This window comes from Cibotium barometz, chromosome 41 (genome assembly GCF_041138505.1).
Source record: "Cibotium barometz isolate CiBa-2024 chromosome 41, ASM4113850v1, whole genome shotgun sequence".
NCBI lineage: Eukaryota > Viridiplantae > Streptophyta > Polypodiopsida > Cyatheales > Cibotiaceae > Cibotium > Cibotium barometz.
The window spans coordinates 31,706,198-31,734,128 of NC_141086.1; the positions used below are offsets into that span (position 1 = coordinate 31,706,198).

The window sequence follows — 27,931 nt, forward strand, 5'->3', positions numbered from 1 at the left end:
TGCTGCATTGGTCCTCCAAGGATATTTCAGCCTTTATGTCTCAAGCTATGGAGATGTTATGGAGGACAAAAACTGCTGTGAAAGCATTGAGACTGATGAAGATGGAAATGGTGTGCTCTCCTAGGATGCATGGTGGACTTAATGTCCTCAATATAAGATATCATGTACTTGCAAGGAAGGCGACTATGCTGCATACTTTTTTCCGCCAACAACAGCCATGGACTTGTATGCTAGCATCCATGTGTGTCAACATGAGGACTTGTGCTTATGGTCATTGGATTACTGATCATTGGGAGGTTGTCATTGGGAGATTCGTAGGGAAGATACCTGGCTGTCCTTTCTCTACTGCTCTGATACTTGACTGGAAACAAGTACTTTCTAAGGTCAAATGGGCTCCTGATAATTGCTCGGGGACAAACTCAATGAGAAAAGAAAGTATTCATTGGAGTGCCATCTTTGACATTCCACTCGCTTTACAGGAACCTGTTCGGGCATACAATCTCATGAAATTGGGAATTAGATACATACATGATGTGGTAGACGATCAGGGCTATGTCTTATCTATTCCTCAGGCCACTGCTTCCTATGCATTGGGAATGCATCATAGGTCTATATGGAAGAAAACTGCTGATTTATTACATCCTTTTCTACCTGTTCCTCCTATGGCTGACACAGACAGGCCTATGGATTGGCAATTGCAACCCTCTGCTACATGCACTCATCCTGTTCCTCTTCCTGCCTTAACCTCCATCAAAGCTTACAGGCTTCTTCAGCCTGCTCCATGGATTCAGCAACATGCTAATTCTCTGTGGCATATAAGGAAGCCCCTCTCATGGTGGCGGAAGAATCTCAGGATGTTATGGAAGTGTAAAATGCCATTGAAACAAAGACTTTTTCTTTGGAGATGTATGACAGGCACATTGTCAGTGGGGGTCACACTTGCTAAACGTCGCATCGCACCATCCACATGTTTAAGATATCAGGCTCCTTCAAAGACTGTTCTTCATTTGCTTTGGCACTGCCCGTGTTCTAGGATCCTCCTGAGGAGAATTTCAGATTATCTTCAGCTCCGTCTCCCGTGTCATAGATTTGGGAAACATTTCTGGCTCTTTGGCAGATTTATGAGGTCTTTGTCTCAATACTCACTATTTCTCTCTTGGGTGAGATATTGGGCTCTTTGGGACAATCTGGAGTGAGCATAATTTGGCATACTTGGGTCGGCAGATTCACAAGTCATATGAATCTTTCCGAGCCTCATTGCAGCAATCCTTATATGATGCCTGCCATGAGGGTGATATGGATGCTTCTTGCATAGAGCTTTTCTTTTTATGTTTCTGATCTTTGGGATACTCTCCATTTCGGAGACCTCCCATCATGTAAATTTATGAGCATATAAATATACTGCACTGGATATTACCAAAAAAAAAGTGTGTGTGTGTGTGTGTGTGTGTGTGTGTGTGTGCATATTTTTGTTATATTTTCATAAAGTCAATATACAAGACATTAGACTCCAAAGGAGAGCCTAATGGAAGCACACAAGAAAGTTTACATAATCATATTCTCCAAAGTGGAGAATATCCAAAGATCAAAAGCACTCGAAGAAAAGCTGAATACAAGATGCATCCATGTCACCCTCAAGGCAAGCAGCATATACAGACTGTCGCAATGAGGCTCGGAAAGATTCATATGATTGGAGATTGTGCCTTCCCAAATATGCAAAATTGTGTTCACTCCAGATGGTCCATAGGGCCCAATATCTCACCCAAAATAGAAAAAGTGAGTATTGGGACAAAGTTCTGAGATGTCTGCCAAAGAGCCAGAAATGTTTCCCAAATCTATGAGTTGGGAAGCGAAGGCAAAGATAATCAGAAATACGCCTGAGGAGGATCCTAGAACAAGGACAATGCCAAAGCAAATGAGGAATTGTCTCTGAAAGAGCCATACATCTTAGACAGGTGGATGATGCAATATGGCGTCTTGCAAGTGTAACCCCCACTGACAATGTACCTGTCAAACATCTCCAGAGGAAAAGTCTTTGTTTCAAAGGCATTTTACTTTTACTAAAAAAAAAAAAGTGTGTGTGTTTTTTGGGGTAGGCTCGCATCTGAAGACTGCCTACTGTCTATTGCCCTCCGCTGCTTCTGCAGCACCTCTGCCCTGCCCTCTTTGCTGCTTCTGCAGCTCTGGCTACCCTCCGCCCTTGGCAGCCTCTGTAGGGCCAGCTGCCGGTCGCCCTTCGCTACCTTTGCAGCGCTGGCTTCTTATTGCTTCCTCTGCAGCGCCACTTGCGTACAACCACCACCTGTTCCCGCTCCAGCTTCACGCCTTCCTTTGTTGTTTATAGCTCCTCCCGTTATCTCTACTGTGTTGCATCTTTTTTCTCTCAGGTGCAACTGTGTGTGTGCGCGCGCGCGCGCCCGCTTTCTTTGTCTCTCGTCTTCCTTCTGTACTTAATAGTTTGCCTTCTCCCCCTTTTTTCCTGCTTGCTTTGCCTCCCTCTCCTCTTGTTTGTGTGTCTGTGTCTTCTTGTTTTCTCTGTCTTTTGTACCTTTTGCTGCCTATGCTTCTCCTCTCTTCTTTCATGGCCCAATCTGTAGCTACTTACCCCAAACGCAGACAGATGCATTCTGATTCGCAGCCTTTTAGTTGTGACAATCCTGAATTGAAGCAGTTCTGCGACACTCTTCAAGAAGGCTTTGCTGATATCCGACAAGCATGGGATGCGGCTGTGCCGGATTTTCGTTTGAATATCCCTGGTCATGTGCTTTTTGACACTTTAACGAGCATTGGCACCAACCTTCAAAAAAAACCCAAAATGGGCACATGCCCGAAGACAGTCACTAGCTGTGGCCCGTACACAACTGAAAAACCCCCAAAATGGGCTGGCTGCCAGCGAATCCTCATCGAAATGTGTGGCATCATCTCTTGGGCGTGGAAGCTCATGCTGCATCGTCTCTTGGGAGTGGAAGCTGATTTGATATGCCTACACATGCTCCTCCCAAAGAAAAGGCTAGGCAATCCACTCTTCACACAACATGGCATCCACAAAGAAAGGCACAGGTTGATGTTGTAGCACGCTTTTTCTACTCTTGTGGGATCTCTTTTAATGTTACTCGCTCACCATTCTTCAAAGACATGGTGGCTGGAATTGCAGCATTTGGTGGTGCATACACTCCAACCTCTTTTGATGCCTTGAGGAAGAGATTGCTTGAGACTGAGATAACATGCATCAATGAAGCCATTGCACCTGTGAAGGAGAAATGGAGCATGTATGGGGTCTCTTTAATGGCTGATGGGTGGAGTGATATATGTAGCCATTCATTGGAAGGCGTTCTTGCAGCATGTCGAGGAAATCCACCCCACAAAGTCTATAGAAGCTGGGGTGAGACAAAAAACTACTCCTGTGCTATGTGAGATATGGAGTGAGGTTGTTGAGTATGTGGGTCCTTAAAATGTGGTTCAATTTGTTTGAGATGGTGAGAATACCAACAAGGCAACAGGGACCTTATTGGAGTAGAGGTACCTGCACATTACATGGAGCCCATGCATGGCACGTTGTCTCAATAACTTGCTTAAAGACATTGGAAAGTTGGATTGGGTAAAGCCACCATTGACACATGCGAAGAGGTTGCTTCTTTCATAACCCACCACCATTACTCTCTTGCATTATGTCGCGGGTTTTGCAAAGAAAGAGTTATTGAAGTACTCCGATACCCGCTTTACATACAATTTTATGATGCTTCGCCGTCTCTTTCATGTGAGACCAACCCCCTAGAGAAGATGATGGCAGTCGTGGCCTACTCATAGGCAAGCACTTGGGCAACTTTGCTATGCTACTATCACACAGGATGAGTTTTGGACTTCTGTAGAGCATCTTCTCAAGTAATGTTGGCCGATTGTTAGGGTTTTGAAGCATGTGGATGGAGATGTCTTACGTTGGAAAGATTTATGAGGCCATGGATCGGATGGTTGAGAACATCCATTTGTAGAGACTCTAGATTTTACTTCTTTAGCACATGTCTGACATTATACATGTGGCCTCTCAACTTAGTGACTTTCCCCATACCCCCCTCTTAGGATAACCTAGGATGACGTGGTGTTTCTGTTTCCCCCATCTCAAAATTTTCGTTTCCGTCTCCGTTCCCGTTTCAATCTCTGTTTCTCGTAACTATGGTAACAAGACTATCTGAGAAAGCGGTAATTGTTTTTTTCCCTGGTAAAATGCTAGCTACAGCAAATGTTGGTCAATGAATAAAAGCCATGCTTGGTGGATGTTTTGTGGAAGGGGTTTAGTATGCAGCAAGGGGTTTTTATGATGTGATTCTCATTGAATCCAAGCATAAACAAATGTTGTAAGAAAAGTTGCCCTTGTTCTTTGGACAACAGATGGTGCATCTTTACCCTCGGTCACCCACCGAGGACTATCAAAATTTTATTAAACACAATTGTCCTGTATAGGTCGAAGTGGTGGATCTCCCGGTTTATATGCGCCTTGCATTGCCTTTTCTAGCCGAACCGCTGGTTAAGGTTGTATGCCCTCTCAGATCTTCTAGCAGTGTAAATAGATTTTGTATCTTCTGGGATATAAACAAACAAACCCCTCACACGGTAGCAATGGATGTTGAAATGCAAGGGATTCTGACCTAGGAAGTTTTCTTCAAGCTTAAATGGGGCAATTTTGCAGGTTCTTGCTTTACTTGTAAAAAGTTTGGACATATACAATCAGAATGTCGCTTTTGTTGCAGCCATGCCCTCTCCTCAAATTGCTCCTATGCCATTTGTACAAACTCAAAAGGGGAAGAATGTAAATCATTCACAGCATGAAGATCTAGATAAAGGAAAAGCAAAAGTTGCCTGGACAGGCTCTCATGTGATGAATGTGAAAGATAAAGACAAATCTGACTCTAATGCATGGGATACTCCCAAAAAAACAGTAACTCCTAGACAGAGACCTCTGGTCTCTCGTAACTAGACAGAGGAACATTCTACATCTACATCACCTACCCTTGTGCCTGACACGTCAAGAAATATTACAGGAGTAGGAAGGATGTGGGCAGCAGTAGTGAGAGGTGATTCTTTGTTTGCACATGATGCAGAGGATTCGATGCACAAAAATATGGCTGATGTTCAAACTACAAAACGTCCTTTGCATAGTGACTTGACCAGTCAGGCTACCATGCAAGTTGAGGTGTAGCCTCTACATTACTCGTATTGTAAATATGTCTATACCAATCAGGTGTTTTACTTATAATATACAAGGCCTCTGATGTAAATAAATGGAGCCTGCTTTGGTCATATGTAAATCCTATGCATCCCCATGCGGTTTGTTTGCAAGAACATACTCACCATAGTTTTGCTGGAAGACAAGGAGTCTTCTCTGGATATCAAATCTTCTATGTAGGAACTAGAAATTTTTCTGGTACCCTCATAATGGTTAAGCATGATTTATAGCCTGTATTAGCCCACAATGATCCAAATGGCGAATGGCTTGTGGTACAATGTATGATTCAAGGAGAACTCTATGATTTGCTAGTGTTTATGCTTCGCAAACTTCAGCATATAGAGCTGAGATGTGGCACTCCTTACATGCTTACCCATGGATTTCGAATGCTTTCATCATAGGGGATTTTAATAATTCACCTAACTTTCATGTTAACACCTCTCACCGCTCTCATATGATGTCCTCTGAAAGGCAAGATTGGATGCAAACAATGACTTCTTTGGATGCATGTGATTTGTGGACACAGCTCATGCTGCTTTCAAAGGGTTTTACTTTTCATCATAATGTTGTTTTGCATTACTGGGCACATTGATAGATGGTACCTTCTAAATGCTGCTCAATATGATGCGTACACATGTAAGATATGGATTGATCATACATTGTGCCCTTGTGATCATTTGCCGGTATGTCTTGCTCTGTGCTTTGGCATGGCTGGCAATGGTCGTCCCTTACCTCATAAAAGATTGCTTATGATTAATAACAGTTACTTGTTGCATGCTCTTTTCGTTGATTTAGTACATACAACTGTGCATCCTCTTCTCATGCACATGCAAGAGGATATAGATTTGTTCAGCTTTGTACACCGAATGCAAGCTGTGATACAGGACTATGGAAGGTGGTATATGGGAGAGAATAGAAGACAAATTGAACAAGCAAAATTGGCAATACAAGAGTATACTGAAATCAGCCATTCTAGAGAGCTGAATAATGATGAGGAGGAGCATAATAATTGGCAACCTAGGGCGAGGCAGAAGCCATTACTTGATAAAGGCTTGTTGTCAAAATATTTTTTCAAAGGCCTCCATGCTTCCAGGCAAAAACAATGCATTACAAGAGTCAAAAGAACAGATGGTACCTGGACATGCAAAAAAACACAGCTTGCAAAAGCTTGCCATGACTAATTTTCTCACATTTTTGTTGCCTCTCTCCCGCTTTTGAGAGAGGCTCTTGATGTGCGAGAACTTTTCTTGTCTCAGGTTGTGCCTATATTACACGCCAAGAGGCTAACAATATATATGAACCCTTCACGGATGTAAAACTGGATGATGCTGTGAAAGGCCTAGGTAAATGGAAATCTCCAGGCTGGGATGGTTTGACGGTGGAGTTCTTTCAGATATTCTGGAATATTTTGAGATCGCCCACTTTGCTTATGGGGAATCACTGATGGAATGTTGGATACTTGCCATGCTTGTGGAAAGAAGGCTTGCTAAAATTACTGCCCAAAAAACAGCTATGTGAAGCCATATCAGATTGGCATCCTATCTCTTTAATGCCAGTCATATTTTAATTGGTTACCAAGATGCTTGTTAACAGAATAAAAGGTATCCTACATGTAGGTTTGCATCTAGCACAGTATGGATTTATCCCTCAAAGACAAATCACTGACAATATAGCAAATGTGTATATGGGCATTAAATATGCCAAGTACACGGATCAGGATGTTATCATCATGCAAGTGGACATAGCTAAGACTTTTGATATGGTACAATGGGAGTTCATAGCTCAAGTTATAGACAGAATGGGCTCTGGACCTAAAATGGTAAATGTCATCTTTTGGCTTTATCAAGAGGGACCAACTAAATGCATTTTGGGTGGAGAACTTTTAGCCTCGTGGTATCTTGGGAGATCTGTTCGACGGGGTTGTCCGCTTTGACACGAGATGGACAGCTACATGGTCTCTCCATGACCGATGGAACACAATTTGTGGCACAGGCATATGCTGATGACTCTTTTTTTTTTTCCCCAAGAATACAAAGGCTGCTGTAAGGACTCTCATGAAAGCATTGTCCCTCTATGGTTTGGCTGGAGGATTACATATAAATTTTCAAAAATCAAAGTTGCTCCCTTTGAAAGATTATGATTGGCATCAGCTTTTGTGGCAGGGTCAAATCCTCCCACCTAAAGAGATAGTTAGGCATCTTGGTTATCCCATTGGTTGGGAAGTGTCTTTGAAAGATGAAACTCAATGGGTGATGGCAAAATTACACTCTAAAATAGAATATTGGAAATTATCTACATAGCCTCTACATGTGTGATTGCGTAATTATCTACATAGCCTCAACATGTGCGATTGCAAATAGTATAATCAATAATTATAGCATATGTCTAGTTCTATCTTCTGCGTCTATCTTGGTCAAGCAAACAGATTGACAATTTCATGTTTAAAGCAATGGAATGCTTGTGGAAAACCTAAGCGGATAGAAAAGGGTTACGGTTTTTAAGATAGGACCTTATATGTTCGCCCAGAATGTATGGTGGGCTCAATGTCCTTAACATTGGCAAGGAATGCCACTCTTGTACCTGCATTTATAGAGCAAGTCAAGCCATGGGCACACATGCTAGGAACTCTATGCACTGACATGCAAATAGGTGCATATGGACATTGGATCATCAATATAATCTTTGGGCATTTCCATGGTTGTATTCTAGGCTCTTCATATTCGAATGCTCTCATTCGAGATTGGCAAGCTATATTATGTCACTTACAATGGTCTAGCAAGCCTCCAAATCAGGAAAACTCACTATTGTTGTATTCATTGGAGTAGGGTGTTTGATCCTCCGCTTGCTTTGTCTCAACCAAGAAAGGCATACAATCTTTCTATATTGGGAATTCAGCGCATATGCGCCATTGTGGATGAAAATGGTTATGTTCTTTTTTTTCAGAAAGGAGACTTCTATTAAGTATGAAAAAAATTTACAAAACGGAGATTTCACACCAAGCAAGGTGGAGATCTCAACCAATCAGGAGCCCTGTGCTGCCAATAGGGTTCCGAATGAGAGGATGTGAAAAAGCTACCAATGTCCCACTCTCTCATAAACTGGCCGCGCTTCCTCTCCGCAGCCCTCGAAGATCCCTGGATTCTGCCCCAGGTAGCCATAATGGTGTGAATAATATCACTCCCAATCCTGCAAAGACACTGAGAAATAAGAACGGGAGTACCCTCAATGACCTCAGTGCATCTAGCCTTCCAGATATTCTAGGCTGAGATGCTAGCAATAATCTCCCAAGAGATATCTAACCTCTGTGCCAGAGGGACAAAGTGTGAAAGTGGCAAATCTTGAAGACAACACTGCCGAGCAACTCCTTGCCTAACCATAATGGCCAAGCTCCTGTCAGTCCCCTCGAATCTCAGTTGAGGCCCAGACTGTGTCAACCAAATGATAGAACCAAAAGAAATGATAGCATCCCTCTTAATCCTCCCAAAGAGGTGTGCAATCGCAGACCAAACCCTCTGTGCTTCTCTGCATTCCCATAAACAATGGTAAACTAACTCCGAAACTCCTGCACATCTAGGGCATGCTGGGCAAGCACCAGTAACAGACCTCCACTGATTGTTGGCCAGACCACCATGAAGAGAAACCCAGATAAAGGAGGAAATCTGTGGCTTCCTATGAGAATGCCACAATCTCTGCCAAAATACCCTCTGAATGTCAGTTGAAATGCCGTAAGATTCCCAATGGGGTCTAAGAGTAGGGACACTCTGATTGTGTCCCAAGATACGATGTCTGGCATTCCGCACTGTATAACTGAAAGAAGGCATGCTTTTCAAAGGGTTACAAGCATCCTTCCACTCCCACTCACCGGGGTCCCAACGCAAATGTCGGATATGGCAACCACCATACAACCAAAGGCTAACACTCTCTCTTTCCCACTTGCAATCAGACAATGCAATTTGGGGATGCATCATAGGCCAATTTGGAGAGTCATTTCAAAAATAATGCAGCCCTTTCAGCCAGTCCCAATGCTCGAGGAAACACTGAGAATTCAAGATTGGTGTTTTGATAGGCACCTTCCATGATATACTCCTGTATCATTTGTCAACTTATCTGTAGCCAAGGCTTATAGATTACTCTTACCACCTCCATGGATTGGGAATCATGCAAATCGCCTTTGGCATATGTCAAAATCTCTTGCTTGGTGGAAAGCTGCATCGAAAAGAATTTGGAAGAGTTGAATGCCCCTCAAGCAATTATTGTTTCTATGGATATGTCTAGTTTAGGTATTCCAAGTCTCTTTTGGTATGACGGTGCATTGCCACTACTTCTTATAGGCGGTGCTCTCAACCTGCAGAGACAATGCCTCACCTTCTACAGTATTGTTCACACTCTCAGGATTTTCTACATGATTTGTTTGGACATCTTCGGGCTTGTTTTCCAGGGAGGCGTTTCGAACGAATGGTCTAGCTTTTTGGTTGCCTTTCTCCTCCCCTATCAAACTATACATACTAACTTGGTTGGACCAAATTCTAGGCATTGTAGACTATCTACCATGCTCAGAATCAACTACCCTTCTCTGGAGATTATGCCCGCTTGTTTGTTTATTTTAGGAGAGCCCTTTTCCAATCCCTCTAAGATTCTCATGAAATCGGGGGACTTTCCTTCCAGCAATTAGAAGTGTTTTCCCATTGTTTCTGAACTGAGTAGTAGCTGCCCCGATTTGGGACAGCTATGAATGCACATTTCTTTTTTCCTAATGAGACAATGGTTTCACTGTATATAAAAATGTGTGTGCATATTTGAGTTTTTGGTAAATGTTTTTGGCTATTTGGTAGCATTTACCAGAATTTGATACTTTCATTGCGTGGACTAGATTTTGGGCCCTATGGTCCATTTATCATGCAAGAAATCAGCTAATCTTTTCCACACAAGATATTCCCTGTTTTGTTTTCTTCAAGAGATCCCTTCTTTTATGTCTTTGGGATTCTTTTAACCTTGGAGATCTTCCCTTGCACTAGCTACAAGTGTTCTTTGATTGGTTTTGAATTTTAGCTGTCTCATAGTTGGACAACTGGGCTTGTAACTTACCTCGTGTTTTCTGTATTCTAATTGTGGGTTTTCTCTGCCACTTGGAGGTTTCCCACTACGTCCTCCTTTAAATTGAACAAGTAAATATTAAGTGTCTGCAGGTTCTCACTATGGAACTTGGGGAAAGTTGTGATCCAACATTACTGGGAATCATTAATCTACCCAATTGTGAGAATGTGAGTATTGTCTGATGAATAATTATAGCCACAGGTTCTTTGAGATCAGTACACCCTATCCTTAATTATATTTGTGATCATTTTTTTGATAGGTAAGGATGCCAATTGAATGCCTAATTGTAGGCTCTCGTGTTCATGACATATCTTCAGGTTCATTGTCATTTTTCAGCTACCACACTTTTAGTCCAGGTAAGCACTTATCTTTCTTTGGTGACCTACTATATTCTATAAAGTATGTGGGTGCATGGGTGGGTGGGTGTATGTGTGTGTGTGTGGCAAATTGTCCCCGGCTTTACCGGGTATGATGATTTCTTCACATGGGTGTGCTTCTGGGCTCTTTGGACCATCTACTCCACTAGAAATCATCTGCACTTTTCTGGCAATGTTCATCCCTTCCCCTATTTTCATGCTGCCCTATTCCGATCTCTTCGAGATTGCTATGATCTTGACGAGCTTTCTCTCTAGCAGTTTGAAGAATTTTCCCAGTTTTTCTAGTTCGTTCTCATAGTTCCACACGCTTCGGGTGACTATAACTGTACAGTTTACTATTTAATATAAACAGTGGTTTCACAAAAAAAGTGTGTGTGTGTGGTGTGCCATAGCTGAACTTCTGGCTCCATTTCATCCGGTTCCCCCTCTTGAGGAGGAGGATTCATTACAGGATTGGCATTTTGATTGTCAGCAACCGGGTTATGCCTCATTCCCATTCCATCTCCTCACTGCTTCCAAGGCCTACAATTTGCTCATTCGTCAGCCTTGGATAGTGGAACATGGGAACAAGCTATGGCACTTGGATAACGCCTTTGCCCTGGTGGAAGTCGACTTTAAAAAAAAGGTGTGGAAGTCAAAGTTGCCACTTAAGTAGCGAGTCTTTTTTTGGCGATGCATTACGGGCGCGCTACTGGTTGGCACTCCACTGGCCCAAAGGAGTATTGCTCCAGCTTTATGTCGGTGTGCTGCCGCCTTATGCCCGAGACCATACCTCACTTGTTGTGGAGTTGCTTACATGCCCACGATTTTCTTCAACATTTGACAACACTGCTCCAGTATAGATTCCCTCAACAGCGCTTTGGGCACCTTTTTGGATTTTTGGCAGATTGTCCTCGGCTTTACCGGTGTATGATGATTTCTTCGTATGGGTGCGCTTTTGGGATCTTTGGACTATCTACTCCACCAGAAATCATTTGCACTTTTCTGGTGATGTTGTTGATCCCTTCCCCTATTTAAGTGTTGCCCTATTCCGGTCTCTTCGAGATTGCTATGATCTTGACGAGCTCTCTCCAACAGTTTGAAGAATTTCCCCAGTTTTTCTAGTTCGTTCTCATAGTTCCACCTGCTTCGGGTGACTATGACTGTACAGTTTACTATTTAATATATAAACAGTGGTTTCACAAAAAAAAAAAGTGTGTGGACTACTTTTTGGGCATTGTGGACAATATTCCAAAATAGAAATCGGATGCATTTTGGACACATTTCTCTAGATCAATACACCTACTTCTGATGCTTGTTGAGACAGTCTCTATAGGACTGTCGAAACTTGCAACACATAGACGACCAACAGTACATGGCCTTCTTTGACTGCTTCTAGACGGTCAATGTCATCGGCCCTATATAGGGACCTCAGTTGTATCATGATGTTTAGTTTTTGGGTTTTGTGGGTTTTGACCTCGCAATGAGGTTTCCCAATAGTAATATAAGAATTACTAAAAAAAGTGTGTGTGTGATCTCCTTTTTTTACGAGGTCTCTTTACCTTTCACTCCGAGATTCTTTTGATCTTGGAGATGTTTTCTCTCAATAGTTGGATGTGTTTTTCCACTGTTTCTAATATATGAGTAGTAGCTGTCCCAACTTGAAACAGCTATGGATGTACCATACAATCCTTAATGAAGGGTGTGTATGTGTGTGTGTTTTGAGCTACAAGAATGGTGCAAGCTTGGAACACTACATTGAAAGACCTCAAACGGGTTAGACGTGATTCTACAATCCGTAAGTCTATGCGACTGGAAAGTCTACACTGGTCCTCTTTGTTTGCAGAACTACTAGCTATGCAAGAGCCACGTAAAGCATGCTTTTTTGCATCCTTGGGTATACACACTACAGGATGTTGTGGATGATACAGGGAATGTGTTATCCTTTCCATAGGCATGCAGTGAGCATAACTTGGGTTTGTATCATAGACCAATTTGGAGGAAGATTAAAAGGTTATTGTAGCCATATGAACCATTGCCTCCACTTGTTGAAAATGATAGGCTGCATGATTGGAAAGTGAAAGAGCAAACCGACAATGCTTGGGGATTACATTTGGATAAGATAACTCTAGCTAGCATGTATAACCAATTGCTTCCACCACCTTGGATTCACGCACATGGAAACACTCTATGGGGTATGCAAAAGAGTGAAAGATGGTCGAAAAAACACCTCTAAGGTATATGGAAAAATAAGCCGCCTTTAAAGCAAAGATTGTTTTGGCATTGTGTAGTGGGTGTCCTCCTTGTTGCGGAGATGCTCGCTAAAAGAGGGATAGCTGCAGCCATCTGGTGCTCGTTGTGAAACTGTACCACATCTATTATGGCATTGTTTCGAGACAAGGGAGTCTCTTCGACGATTGGCCGATGATATCACAAGACACTTTCCAGGCAGGCGATTTGGAAAACAATTCTAGATATTTGGCGCTGGTGTGCCTAACTCTCCTGTTTTCTTTCTATGGAATAGATATTGGGCTCTATGGACAATATGGAAGATGAGAAACAATTCTATGTTTGGGCAGATGCGTCTAGAGGAATATGCTTCCTTTAAGATGAATTTGCGACAATCCCTCCATGACTACTTACAGTTGGAGGACATTGCTTTTAGCCAGTTGCTTTTGAAGTTCTTTGAAGATGGATGTATCTTGAGTCCATCTCCTAGATTGTACATAAGTCATTGTTAATAGAAGCATGGTTTTCACACCCCCCAAAAAAAAAGTGCATGTGTATTGAATTGTATAATAACAAGCTCTTAACTTTTTCCTTGAAGCTTTAAGTTGGGTTTCATTTTCAAAAACCTTTAGAGTACCCACCCTACCTTATATTTATTCTACTGGGCAGGAAAGCAGCAAATGCAGTTTGAGGCCTGCCTTATAGCAAAGCATGACATTGACATTCCAGTTTTGTGTTATTGTATATTCTATGGAGGTCCTGTACAGACATTACTAGCAGAAACCAGCATTCACAATAGATTTATGAGCAGGTGTTTTAAACTTTAGTGTCTCGCATCATTTCAACCTAATAAACTAACACAATTATACCCGTGTGCCTGGCACATCACCTAAATGCACAGGTCATGTTTTTTTAAAAAGTCTACTTACAGACTCCCAAGAAGCATCTTCAAATGGCTTATGATGAGTTTGAGCTGCAAGAAGCATATCGTTTCTAGGCTACTATGGCTTGCATCGATTTGAATGTTCGTGATCTGCAGGTCAGCCCAACAAATTGCAAAAAGCAACGAGCAGCCATTTCTTGCCATAGGTGGCTTTGGAAAAGTCAACATATACTCACTATCTTTAAGATCTGGTTTGGTCTCTTTCAGCTTATACGGCATCCAGTAACCTTGCTAAAGATCTCTTATTCCGTCAAACATTGTAGATGCATGTAACTCAAATCCTCCTTTTTGAAGGGTTTATGGCTTGAATCAATGCTGAACGTAGTAAAAGAGTATGGGCTTATTTTTCTTTTTATTGGATCAGGATCCATTCTTGTCAAGGAGAACAAGCATGGACATGAATGGATTCTAGATGTTGAAAGAGCTGTGGAATTTGTGAGTCCGGGGAAGAGCTATGTCACAGCATTGGCCACCATCTCTCAAGGCACATTGCTGGTAAAGTATCCATAACAGATAATTGTTCAAATCAATCCCATTTCAACACTTAAAAAACAATGACATCAAAGTAATAGATAAAGTATCCATAACAGATAATTGTTCAAATCAATCCCATTTCAACACTTAAAAAACAATGACATCAAAGTAATAGATCTCCTAAAATTCCCTATTTCGTTAAAGCAGGTTGTGGAAGAGTTCTATGGAGTAAGCATATTTCAGATGCAAGAATCTACAGTAATGACTCCTCTTGCAGTGCATCTTTTTAGTAATCCTATACAGGCTGTGATTCCCATGATGTAAGTACCATAGGGGAAAGATATGAAGTTCTAGGCCAAATCATGGAGGCTTTGTTGACTTGAAAGCTCATCTTGCATATAATCTGATTATTTGGGTGTCAGATTGGAGGGTGCTCTTCTTTTGGCTATATATGGAGAAGGGTTAATGCTGATGAAGCGCAATGTTGATGAGGAAGTTGCTTATCAAGTATATGCTAGCTTCATCATACCATGTCATCAGTTGAAGACTTTGTAAGTTTTTCAAATATGCACCTTTTTGGTAGTGAAGTACATTCTCTCGCCTTTGAGCAGGTGGAAAAATTAAAGGTGGAGGAGATGATGGAAAAAATGAGGGCTCAAGAGTGTGAACAAGATTTATCTCAAGACGCTATTTGTAAAGAAGAAAAAATTGAAATGACTATCACAAGAAAGCTTCCGAGTTTTCTTCCTTGTGCAACCTTAAGATTCCCTTCTACAGGTATGTATAAAGATCGGTAAGCCGTTCATTTGTGTTGCTATTCTTGACTTCTGTACACACGTGTATGCACAAGGGCCTGTGCACACACTTTTTTTTGTTGTTGTAAAAGTTCTATTACTTTACTGTACAGAGAGAAGCACCCTCTTGAGAGTGTTTCTCATTAATTCACAAAACTAAAAACAGTGGAAAACAAATCTAGATGTATATGATTGACGGAAGTAATGCTTGTCAATCGGGGGGTGACTGGAAAGCCAATCGATTGCGTGCAATCCAAAGTGACCAGAGAGCCCAAAATCTTGTCCATTCAAAAAATTGAGCCATTCTTGCTGGCTTCCTCTCATATTTGCCAAAGATCTAGAAGTTCTTGGAGAAATGTGTACCAGGAAATTTGGCAGACAAACGCATAGATAAACTCTATAGACTCTTGTTGCTGTGATTTGTGAGAAAGGAAATTTACTGAACAACTATCTCATGTCTTTGTAGTATCTAATCTTCCAATCTACCATGTTGAGGGTCATGTAACACATTCTGAAAGGGCTGCAGTTGGGGGTTCTAATTTGTTGCTATGAATGTGTGTAATGGATACCCAAACCCCATCTTCTTTGAGCCTGTGGAAAAGATAAAACACGTCCCTCAGGGTATACGACACCTTGCGCAGTACATATTCCTTTAATAGACAGGAAATAAGATGGTTGAGGTGTTGTAATCACCAACGGAGCAGCAAAAGCTCTATTTCAATGTATATTTTTGTGCTTGATTGAATTCCCTATCCGTGGAGGCCTTCCAGACTAATGCAGATATTGGGGCACTTCTTTCTAGTCATCAATCAATCTACTTGTGTATGGGAATCCAGGAATCTTGCCGTGCACATATACGCCTATGCACACTTTCTTATTTATTTATATGAAACCACTGTCTTGTCTTATATTCTAGGACCATTACATCTAAAAACGATGGAAAAACACTACATAGTTCTGCTTATCAATCTCCTGCAGCTCAAAACTATCATGCAATGAAAGACATAATGATCAATGGAAGTATATGTACTTGTCGATCTGAGGTTGTGCAAACACCTCATCCAGTCATATTGTCCATATAGCCCAATATCTCACCCAAGCAAAGAAAAGAGCATATTCCTGTATTCTGGAAGGATATCTTCCAAACATCCAAAACATTTTCCCAAATGTCACCCTAGGGAATCTTGTTCGTATATCCGAAAATAGACAATTCAGAAAATCTATTGTGTCAATGCATGCCATAGCAAATGAAATACTCTCCATCTGATGAGTGCACCGCAAACAATTTGGAGCCACAATTTTCCGCTTTACCAAATACCCTCCTACCAAGAGTGTTCCCACAAAGACATCTCTATAGAAAAATCTTCTGTTTTAAAGGCAATTTGCTTTGCCATATATTTCCCAAATTACCTTTCCAGCACAAGGACTTGTTCATATGCCACACCCGATCTACATGTCCCTTTATCCATATTTGTGGAAGTAGTAATCTATATGCCCTTGCCGTTGTCAGACTAAAAAGAGGAAACTACGTAATTTAACTTAGTCAGCTGTTCTTTAGCAGCAAATCATCTTGTCGGTTGCCCAACCGATATGTACCACATATCCCCATGTCTAGCATCCGTGCCCATGGCTGTCTTTATTCCACAAAAATTATTCTCATGGTACGTTTCCGAGCCAGTACATGGTAATGCACATTGAAGATATTCAGCCCAGCATACAGCTCCATTGTTGATGACATGAACGTGTTGGGCAATTTTTTGGCCAAATCAGCAATGGCAAGAAGAACTCTATGTAAGCCCTTATGATGGGTCGTACTATTCGCAGCCTGACATGTAAGAGCCATGTAGACAAGTGCCAGTAATCAACCTTTTGTTTGACTTTTGTTTGCACCCATGCAAGTGCTTCTTTGTACTCAACTCTAGAGACTAGACAAGTGCCAATTATCAACCTTTTGTTTGACTTGTTTGCACCCATGCAACTGCTTCTTTGGAAGATATGTTCCAATCCAAAGGATATCCCAAATGCCTAGTGATTTGGCTTGGGGGTAGTATATCTTCTGGCCAAAGTATACTATGCCAATCCACTTGATCTAGTGGTAGGAACTTAGACTTTTAAAAGTTGATTTTCAGCCCCCACTGTTATCCCAAAACAATTGTAGAACATTCATAATCATTGTCAAATCCCTTGCAGTATCTGTCAGGAAGAAAAAAGAGTCATTAGCATATGCATGTGCAACCATTGATGACCTGTCTGGCCATACCAGTCCATGTAATTCGCCTTACCAAGTAAGAATATCCATATACATCAACACAGGATGAGTGGCAATTGCAGACAACATGGTACGTAATGGGAAGCCCTGCCTAACTGATCTTCCCAAAATCCAAGGTGATGATAATCTTTTCCCAATGATACATCATTATGGACTCTTTTATGAGTATGGCAAAGTTATGGATGTTCATGGATATACAGACATAGATTGGATAGGTAGTTTTTATGACAAAATATCTACTAGTGGCTATGCTTTCACAATGGGAAGTGCAGTGGTAAGTTAGAGTAGCAAAAACAAACCCACAGTTGCTTTATCTAGCAAAGAGGCAAAAGTATAGAGGAGCAAGTATGGCTGCATGTGAGGTGGTATAGCTAAAAAAGTTACTTGAAGATTTGGGAGCAATGTGATGGGAAAGTTGTCATACATTGTCACAACATGAGCAGCATACAATTGGCAAACAATCCGGTTTATCATGCAAGGACCAAACACACAAAGGTCCACTATCATTTCATCAGGGAGAAAGTGTTGGATGGACAGATAGAGTTGACATATGTGAAAATTGAAGAGCAGGTTGTTGTAGATATCTTACTAAACCACTTAGTAAAGAGAAGTTTGAGTACTTCAAAGACAGGCTTGGAGTACATGAGATGGACATGGTGAGCTTGAGGGGGAGTGTTGAGAATGCAAGCTTATATAGTGATGGTTGACAGGTGGCGGTAGCCGTATGCGGTGTGACAACTAGCATTAGTCATGTGTGGACAATAAATGGTTGTGTCCAGCTGGCCATGTGTGTGGACATTAGCATTAGGGTTATTACTAGTGTAAACTTGTCATTATGGAGTGTGTGTGGATATGAGAGAATGAGACTATGGCTTCTCTCTATGGCTATTAGCATAATGAAATATTAGGGTTTGCATCTATCTATGTGCTCCTCTCTTTCTTCTATTCTTTTATCATAGGGCACACCTTGGTATGGAGGTATATGTAGCCATTTATAGGAGCACCTTGGGATCAAGGTATGGAGGCATATGTAGCCATTGAGGTGGAAAAAATGTAGACTCCATAAAACCTTAATCAAGGAAACAAAACATCTCGCATGGAAGAACATAGTAGAGAAGAGGGAGAGATCACAAGTATTCTATTTTGTAAGGGAATGAATGAGTACTACTTAATATCAACATTGATTTATATACAAATGACTAAACTTAAAAACAGTCCATTGGCATTAGTTCTTAAGGAACTATGTATATGAAATTTATCACTGTCAATCCATCCCAGCCTGGAGACTTCCATTTACCTAGACTTTTTATAGCATTGTCCAATTCTATATCTGAAACTGGCCTTCAATACCACTAATGGGCGGTAAACAATAATTTCACCACACACACAAGCACTTTAAACAACTGAAACTTGAAGAGAGAGAGAGAGAGGGGGGGGGAGAGAGAGAGAGAGAGAGAGAGAGAGAGGGAGCTAGAGTGCTCCTACACAAGACGCTGCATTGTTTCCAAAATTCCGCAGGTGATGTCCCAACTACTCCAAAATATGGCCATCCCATGGGACCCATGATTAGTAGTATCATCACAGACAAATATATGCAAGATGCTCCATATGTACAAATATTTCCATACACAAACATGAGTACATACAAGACCATATGGTAAAGATCAGCGTCCCAATCTTTTTCCAACTATACCCAAGTCAAAAGATACCATAAACCATGTGACTAGTACACACATCATGAAAGTCCCGCAAGCAGATGTACTGTCAGCCCTCGGGACCTCGGGTGAACCCTAAAGAGATCACCAAGTGACTCCTAGATCCCATTTGAGTGCATCTGTGACAAGGGAGCAGAGGAACCCCCCCTCTTGAGCATCAAGCAAATATCCAGACCCACACGCTTCTGCTGAACCTATGTGAGCACTTTCCATGGTAGGCTCCAAACCAAAAGCATCAAGATAAAGTTGCAAAACTATAGGTGATCCAAACCACATGCACGCCATTACCCTGACATAGTCGACCTTTCCATACACTTTGATCTACTTTTTAACTATGTCAGACTCAGTTTCTTGGTCAAAACAGCCTTGCTTTTTGACTTTTACCTGTTGGTGGCCAGACAACCCATCTGGTCGCCATGAGGGTTCCTCCCGGACTCATCATGAGTCGGTATTTTGTAACAGTTTTCTTGAAATCGGGTAGTACTCATATGGATGTAAGGAGGAAGGGGATTCTCCCCATGTGTGTGTGACAATGTTCGAAAGACGGATGTCTCCCGGATAGTTTCATCTCTCTTGTTGCCACTCAATGTGTATGAATGTCGGTTTTTGTACTGCTCACCTTGTTCACAAGGCATATCAACACGCACTTCTTGAATGTTGCTCCTCGTTGGTTTGGTGAATAGGTGCCTACATCGGTAGTTTCCAATTGTTGCAATTATGCAAAAGATGAGAGAGGTGGCTTCATTTTCTTTTGTGTGGCAACTAGGGCTTAACAGAAATGCGGCACAGGCACATCCCATGCTTGTCAAATATCTACAAAGCCTTTCTCAAGAGTGTCGCAAACTGTTGGAGTTCGGGATTGTCACAATGGAAAGGCTGCAAATCACAATGCAATTGTCTGCATTTGGGATCAATAGACAATTCCCTTCTATGGTAAGTAGCTACAAATTGGGCCATGAAGAAAGAGAGGAGAAACACAGGCGAAAGATACAAGAGCCACGGAAGACAAGAAGACACAGACATAGATAAGAGGAGAGGAGGGCAAAGCAAAAAGGAAAAAAAAAGGCAAACTATTAAATACAAAAGGATGAGGAGAGACAAAGAAAGCAGGTGCACACACAATTTACCAGGGAAAAATAGAATCACCACTTTCTGAGATAGTCTTGTTACAAGGTCAAAGAGAACATGACCCGGGATTTTCAAACGAAAATCTGGTATAGGTGCATCCCATGTCTACAAAACCTTCCTCAAGAGTGTCGCAAAACTTTTACAATTCGGGGTTATCACAACGAAGAGGTTGCAAATCCGAATGCAATTGTCTACGTTTGGGATCAACAGACAATTCCCTTCTATGGTAAGTAGCTACAGATTGAGCCATGAAGGAAGAGAGAGAAAAAAACATAGGCAACAAATAGAAGAAACACAAAGAACGAATAGACACAGGCACACAAAACTAAAAGAGAAGACAGGGAGAGAAGCGAAGCAAAGAGGAAAAAAGGAAGGCAAAGTACTAAACACAGTCGGATGAGGAGAGGCAAAGAAGCGGGCTGAGGAGAGGCAAAGAAGCGGGCGTGTGCGCACACACTCACACACACATAGACGCACCCAGAGAACAAGAGGACACACCACACGAGAGCTGATAGTAGGTGCATGGTTGTTAGAGGCATCAGAGGCATTTGGTACGAGGCGGGTATGGTACGCGCCTCGAAAGACTCATATTTTTTAGAGACGTTAGAGACATCTGTTATATATATATATATATATATATATATATATATATATATATATATATATATATATATATATATATATATATATATAGTGAAAGTTGAGAGAGAGAGAGAGAGAGAGAGAGACTAGAGTGTGTATGTATGAGCCTTGAGGGAGGGAGAGAGAGGGATGGTATGAGAGAGGGAGAGAGAAAGAAAGAAAGAAAGAAAGATTTTATTAACGTCTTCCAAAAGACCGAACTCGGCCTATGAGACAAATCGGTGTACCTATGAGAGAGTGTGTGTGTGTGAAAGAAAGAAAGCTGTATTAAACGTCTGCAAAAGGCTAAAATGACCTATGAGACCAAAATAGTCCATCCTCATCATCTGGATACATCATCAAGATTCAAGGGTACAAAGTAAAATGAAATGAACCGGTAGAGTATAGAGATAGCTCCAAAAGTGGGTATAAAAAACATCATCATCCTAGTGTGTTTGAAGTTTGAACCTTGAACTTTGGGTCTTGAGAAAGGCTTGAGGGAGGGAAGGAGGGAGAGAATGAGGGAGAGAGACTGTGTGTGAGAGGGGCTGCCTTGGGCCCTTAAAGCCCCGTCTAAAGACTCAAACCAGAAAAAAAAAAAGAAAAAAGGTGGATGCCTCGATTAGGCAATCATACACCTCAAACACCTCGTACGCCTTGAACTGTTAGAGGCGTGCCTCGCTTTCTACCGCATCCAAGTTCCATGTTACACTCTCTCAATCATTACCCAGGTCCCATAGTTACTGCACACACCTCACATCTGCTGTGCCTTATTATAAATACTATGCTGTGAGATGCAAGTGCAGCAGCTTAGCCACTCCACAAGGTCCTCCTGTAGGGTCTATTTGCCATATTATCTTATCTATGGGAGGAATGTCAGGTGTATCCAATCACCATTTGTAGTCTTCTATTGTGTTGGTCTAGAAGATGATGTCTATCCATGTGAATATCTGAGAGTCCTGTCGCACGAGCTCTAACAATGCTTGTGGAGCTTTGCAACCAAACATGTCCCACACAATTTATAACTAACTAATAGGAGGAATTTCAGGTGTATCCAATCACTATTTGTAGTCTTCTCCCAAGGTTGTTCTAGTGTGTTGGTCTAGAAGATGATGTATCTTCTTGTGAATATCTAAGAGTCCTGTTGCACAAGCTCTAACAATGCTTGTGGTGCTTTGCAACCAAAGATGTCCCACACAATTTATAACTAACTAATAGTTGACTAGTGCAAAACTGTTCTTGCTTTTCAATATTTAGTGAAGGTTGCACCAAAGTGCCATTTAATGGGCACAAAATCTGTGCTGATTGGTTTAAAAAGTGATCCTGACTCAAGATGGCCTCTCATAGTCATCAATGAGTGATAATCCCCACTCAAAGGAGTTTTGCATCTCTCAAAGATACTTGAGTGATCATCCTCTGCATCCTCCAAAAAGATGCCTTCGCATCCTGTGTCTCACCATGTGGGTTCACTTCCCTTCCGCAACCTCACTTAATTTAGCAAAGCCTCTCCACAGGTAGGGCTTCACTATGCATTGGGCTAGGCAAAAACATTTTATTCTCAGGATGTTTGAGTGGAAATTTTTTTCTTTGGGTGCGCTTGTTAATGTGCTGAAGCTTTGTCCATGATTTGACAAGTGCAGCATCTAAGCTCTTCCCGGGGAAGCTTGGCATTTCTATTCTTTCTCCTGCCAAAATTGGAGAGAGCGGGGCTCTTGTAGAGCAAAGTGTGGTAATTGTCACTCCTTCTGGCGAGGTTGGCACTTCACTTCCATCATTTTCACTTTTTTTCTGAAGTGTTTTTTCTATTCATGGTTTCTTGTTTTTCCCACCTTATCTTACTCATCTATACATGGTTGAATTAAGAAGTTTTGATGTCAATGTTTTATTAAATCAATTTTTATCTAGGCTAAATTAACAAAGGTATTCCTCTCAAAATCTTGAATTTAACTCTCTAATTGAAGATTTTTACATCTTTCTCAATGCTCATTTGAGATGGTATTCATTCCTAATGCAGATTGGAAGTCTAACTTTGGTTGTCGGGTAGACTGCAAAGGACTCCACAAGTATCAACACAGAAAGTAAGGTTTCATACCTTCATATGGCTCTTTGGAGTGCAAAATTATGGATAATGGGAGACTTCTTGTGGTCAAAAGCTTTTTTTTTTTAAATTAAATGGAATTGTGAAATACCCTTGGTGGAAAGAAATCAAGATTTGTGATAACAAAATTACACCTCTCCAACTTAGGGGCTAACTCCAGGCTTGTGAAAAGCAAGGATCGCAATGGCCCGTTGTTTTATATGAGCAGGGGATCTGCCCCATCCAAGCCCCTGCTTGTCTGATGGTTAGAAATTGGGGGACAATGTGTAAAGGCCATTACACACACATGGAGATCCTGAGCCGAAGTGGCTTGACATGTGGACAAGTCTCAGTCATAGTGGGGAACAATGTGTGAAGGCCCTTACACACATGGAGATCCTGAACTGAAGTGACTGACATGTGGACAAGTCTGAGTCATAGTGGGTTAAAGCAAGTCAAAATATATTATGGGAGATTGGTTGTGATTCAGAGGCATTTTTGCCACAGCTTGTTGGTGACAAGATTAAGCTCTATGATTTTGTTATTAAAAGCTGGCTTCTTCTTGCATGCTTATTTCATCTCTCTTTGTGCACAATTGTAAGAACAAATTATGTTTTGGAAGTGATGTGATTCCTTGGTAAGTGGGATGGCATTGTGTTTCTTTATAAGAAGCTTTCGGCTGGAGCCTACATAATATTGTTTGGATCTCTGCATGCATATGATGAACTGAGAGAAAGAAAAGGCTACCATGACAACTTGCAGCTTCTCAATAGAGTTGTGAATTTTTCTGCCGCCCTCCTAGGACTGGGTCACAGCATTGGCCAAAAGCTTGTGGCCACTATCTTGTGAAAGATCTCTACCCAATGCTAAGGTACCCAATGCGAAATACACAAGAACCTCTCGTGTGTTTCATAAGCTACCTTTGAGGGAAAACAAATACATGGAAGTATGAGATGCACATTTATTAGACACCAATAGATGAGTTAACTGTTCTCTCTCTCTAACTCTAACTCTCTCTCTCTCTCTCTCTCTGCCTCTCTCTCATTCACACCCTATAAGGGTTTCTGTTTACCTTCCAGTTCCAGTTTCATTTTCTAGGTGCCAGTAGTATCATCTTTATTTTCTATTTTCTGGTTTTTTATCCAGACATTGTACCAGATCCACCATGATGTAACTTTTTGGTCTCATAGGTCATTATGGCCTTTTGAAGACGTTAATATAACATTTCATTTCATTTCATTTCTAACGCACTAAGCTGTGGCTTTTTGACACGTTGGTCACATCGGCTATGCTATATGGAGTACAAATCTGGGGGCCTAGCCTAGATCATCACAGTCGATCAGGTCGCACATACGATGGATGGAGATCGATGGAGAGACCACTTGTGTCCATGATCTCCAGGATGATTCGGGCTAAGGCCTCGGTACCCCATGAGATTATCAGAGCCGAGATGGGAGCACACCAATCATAGTCGAGGCTCTTGCCAAATCAGTGTCCTTCATTCATAGCACCTGGGAGCTTCCCCGACACCGGTATGCACGACTTGCTTTAGAGTCCTCTCATTAGCTAGCCATGGAGGGAGACACTTCATGTTGGTATGCGCAGACAGCATCCTGGTTTGAGCTCCATGGGTTCAGTTTAGACAGACTTCCACCCTTCCAGTACTCTTTGGAGGCACCCTCTCTCACCTTGACACATTCTGAGATTAGTAGAGTCATCAGACAGGACCTCATTCAGTTGGACACTAGGAGGACATGGCTAGAGCCCTCACAGGAGTTGGGGACGAAGATGGCTTTCTATAGAGACCATCTTCTCCGCACCACTGAGGATGGCTTTATACTTAGACCGAGCTACATGGATACCCATCTCTCTCATGGATTGGGCAGATCCGCACCTCTTCACATCAGTTAGAGATAGAGACAGGCAGATTTAGAGGCATACCTCCAAGGGACAGGATTTGTTAGATTTGTTGGATAGAGCCAGAGACGGAGGAGCACTACATCTGTCTCACTGCACAACATATTATGAGATTTGAGGGCGCTACCATTGCCTTTTCAGAGAGGGATTTGGACCACTAGCTAGAGTCATGGACTATTGTGATCAGCGATGCTTGGGTTTTTATCTCCTGGAGATCCGCAGGCTCAGAGAGTCCATTATCAGGAGCAGACACCCGACTGGCAGGGAGTCCACACAGAGACAGATTACTGACTTCTTTAGAGGGACTACCCGCCGGGAGGACACAGCCGCCGACAGCCCAGCAACATATACTGTTGTACTCACTATCACTTTTGTACTCCCCCATATTCATGTATCCATGTACTCATGTACCCCATTTTGACTAGTAGCATTAGCTTCTCACTCTCCCTAGTTGCTGCTTCCAGATGCTCCCTACTGATGTATTGTAGGGCTAGATACTTACCTTCAGTTCTTTCTTTTCTTTTCCACACAGTGTATCAGATGTCACATGGTTGTAACTTTGGTCTCATAGGTCACTTTGGCCTTTTGAAGATGTTAATATAACATTTCATTTTCTCATGGCGTGAAGCTGCGCAGGCCCCCCCTCCTCTGTTCGTGCTGCGCCCTTGCCACACTACGCGTGCCCGCCTCCCTTGCTCTGCGCGCTGCCCAACACTGTGCCCTGCCACGCTGCGCGTGCCCGTACACTGTGCGTTGTGAGCGACCCCTCCTTTTCCCCACCGCCCTTGCTCAGGCCCCCAAGGCAGCAACTAGGGGGAAATAGCACAATGAACCTACAGGAGCTGGAGGCATACATCAAGACAGTGGAGGACAACACCAAGAAATTACTGGGCGAACAAAAGAAGGTGCTGGATAGGGTTCTGAACCAACATGAAAAACAGTTGGAAGGCCTCCGCAAGGAGATACAGGGAAAGAACAACAAGATTGAAGAACTGACAGCCCAAGTGAACCACCAGGAAGAGGTGCTGGACAGGGTTCTGAACCAACATGAAAAACAGTTGGAAGGTCTCCGCAAGGAGATACAGGGAAAGAACAAGATTGAAGAACTGACAGCCCAAGTGAACCACCAAGAAGAGGTGATTCAGATGTTGAAAGAGACCCAGCTGCAACAAACAGGAATGCTAGAGGCTGCCCCAATGATAGGGGAACTCCGGGCAGAAATGGAAGCCCTAAAGGCTACGGTCAAGGACCATACAGTGGAGGAAGGGGAACTGAATATTCAGGAGGGTTTAAGGACTGACTTGGAGCAGTTGAAAGCTGCGAATGATAAGCTGCAGGAAGAACTGCAGACCACTAAGAAAGATTGGGTGGAGGTGGTGAAGAAGCACAAACCCCCACAGATCATCATACATGAGACTCTCGAGGAGGAGAAACGCAGGAAGGATAGGGCCCTACATGTGCGAGTACAAGAGCTACAGGCGGGGGCTTCCCCAAAGGAGGATGCCATGACACTTTGCCAGATGCTAGGAGTGGACAGGATTGCCCTCCCCTTTGCAGATACATGGAGGGCAGGAAAGGATATGACACGAGAGCGACCCCTCGTCATTAGATTCCCTGATGCCACCAGCAGACAGGCCTTCTTAGACAGGCAGGCTGCCCTCAAGGGCACACAGCTGTACATGGGAGATGATCTCACTCCAGCACAGGTGGCACACCGGCGTGAGGCAATGGTGACTGTTCTCATGAGGCCCGCAGAGCAGGCAAGTGGGCTATCTACAGAGATGGTAGAGTCATTATCACTGAGCGCCGTCCCAAATAGGGACACGGGGTCTATGAGGCCAAACACCTGGGGTTGGTAGTATGGAACTGCAATGGCCTGCTATGGTCGAATCCAGGAGGCTTGAGCGAGATTCTCACAGGCAGGGATGTCATTTTCTATACAGAGACTCATCAGAGCCCTGAGAGGGGCTTACCATACATAAGTGGGTATGAGTGGGAGTCAGCTTTTCGAGGTGAGACCCGCACACCAGGAGGAGTACGTGGCTCTGGGGGGGTAGCTGTCCTTTTTAGATCCCATCTCCGACAGATTCTTGGCATCGTCCGGAAGGACGAGGATGCACGATATTTTTGGGTGCGGCTACAGCTTCGTAGTGACAGAGTCATCCACATTGCTCTGTGTTATTTTGCACCACGCCACTCCCCTTACGCCACACAGCATGGCCAGTCACCGTACTTACCATTATATGAGGATATCATGGAGTTCTCACAGTTGGGGGAAGAAGTCCTGCTCGGGGATTGCAACGCCAGAACGGGAAGTCAGCAGGTCCCACTACTCAATCTAGACGATCCTATCAGACTACAGGAGCTGGACATCACTGACACAAGGCTGCAACGATCATCACAGGACCGTGAGGAGGTCACAGTGTATGGGAGATATTTCTTAGAGTTGGGAGCTGCACATGGTCTCGTTATCTATAACGGGATGTCCCGATCGCCCTCCTCCGGCGCCCTCACCTCCTTCCCTCACTCAGGAGGTACTAGCACTGTGGACTACCTTATGGGATCCCCGGCTTTGGCACACCTTATCCCCGACTTCTCCATTCCGCCACCCCCTTTTGAAGCTGACCATGCCTACCTCTCTTTCACTCTTACCTGCACACCACCCGTCCTTCCCTCCCCCCCCCCCCCCCCTCCCCCATCTCACATTACACTCAGGTCCTCTTTGATCATGAGCTTGACCTTGTTTACTCCAACCACATCTACCGCCAACTCTAAGATGTGGAACCTACTGTCCCCCTATCCACCCTCACAACATAACTCACCGCCATACTCCACCCATCCGCCATAGCTTCCTTCATCTGCACGCGGCGGTCTGCCGCCAAGCCACCTTGCGGTTCCATGCCCCAAAACTATTGGTATGATGACGTCGGGCCACACGCTCCCGTCTTAAGCATGAGGTACGGATTGGGCAAATCACGAATCGCCAAGCGCAACGGATTTCTCAACGGCTCGCCCAACACAAGAAACGGGAGTTCTATGCTCTGAAAGAGGATGAGTTATACCGACTTTTCTTAGGGCCGAACTGCAAAGAGG

The 27,931-nt window shown here is 42.9% G+C and overlaps 2 protein-coding genes across 3 annotated transcripts in view; both read left to right on the top strand.

The window, feature by feature from the left end:
• Positions 1-23,029, top strand: part of LOC147614863 (uncharacterized) — a 59,766-nt gene extending 36,737 nt beyond the window's left edge. The window contains exons 10-19 of one of the 2 annotated variants that reach the window (XM_086780185.1): positions 10,408-10,482; positions 10,575-10,671; positions 13,570-13,711; positions 13,940-14,034; positions 14,208-14,338; positions 14,525-14,637; positions 14,740-14,824; positions 14,929-15,094; positions 22,485-22,597; positions 22,859-23,029. In XM_086780185.1, the coding sequence (XP_086636311.1) occupies positions 10,408-10,482; positions 10,575-10,671; positions 13,570-13,711; positions 13,940-14,034; positions 14,208-14,338; positions 14,525-14,637; positions 14,740-14,824; positions 14,929-15,094; positions 22,485-22,597; positions 22,859-22,888 (1,047 nt within the window). In that variant the 3' untranslated portion in view covers positions 22,889-23,029. Of the gene's footprint in view, positions 1-10,407; positions 10,483-10,574; positions 10,672-13,569; positions 13,712-13,939; positions 14,035-14,207; positions 14,339-14,524; positions 14,638-14,739; positions 14,825-14,928; positions 15,095-22,484; positions 22,771-22,858 lie in introns of those variants that run through there. The other variant, XM_086780184.1, reaches the window with a different exon arrangement.
• A 2,575-nt stretch (positions 23,030-25,604) lies between these two features.
• Positions 25,605-26,742, top strand: LOC147614864 (uncharacterized). Its single transcript, XM_086779995.1, has 3 exons — positions 25,605-25,860; positions 25,975-26,598; positions 26,698-26,742. Exons 1-3 carry the CDS (start codon positions 25,666-25,668, stop codon positions 26,740-26,742), a joined length of 864 nt encoding a protein of 287 aa, XP_086636121.1. The 5' UTR covers positions 25,605-25,665.
• Positions 26,743-27,931: the final 1,189 nt, after the last annotated feature.

Excerpts from the sequence above, each read along its gene's own strand:
- LOC147614864 (XM_086779995.1), top strand. The coding sequence starts at position 25,666 with ATGAACCTACAGGAGCTGGAGGCATACATCAAGACAGTGGAGGACAAC. Across the intron at positions 25,861-25,974 it reads AAGTGAACCACCAGGAAGAG|GTGATTCAGATGTTGAAAGA; the intron begins GTGCTGGACAGG and ends CACCAAGAAGAG. Across the intron at positions 26,599-26,697 it reads TCATGAGGCCCGCAGAGCAG|TATGGAACTGCAATGGCCTG; the intron begins GCAAGTGGGCTA and ends TGGGGTTGGTAG.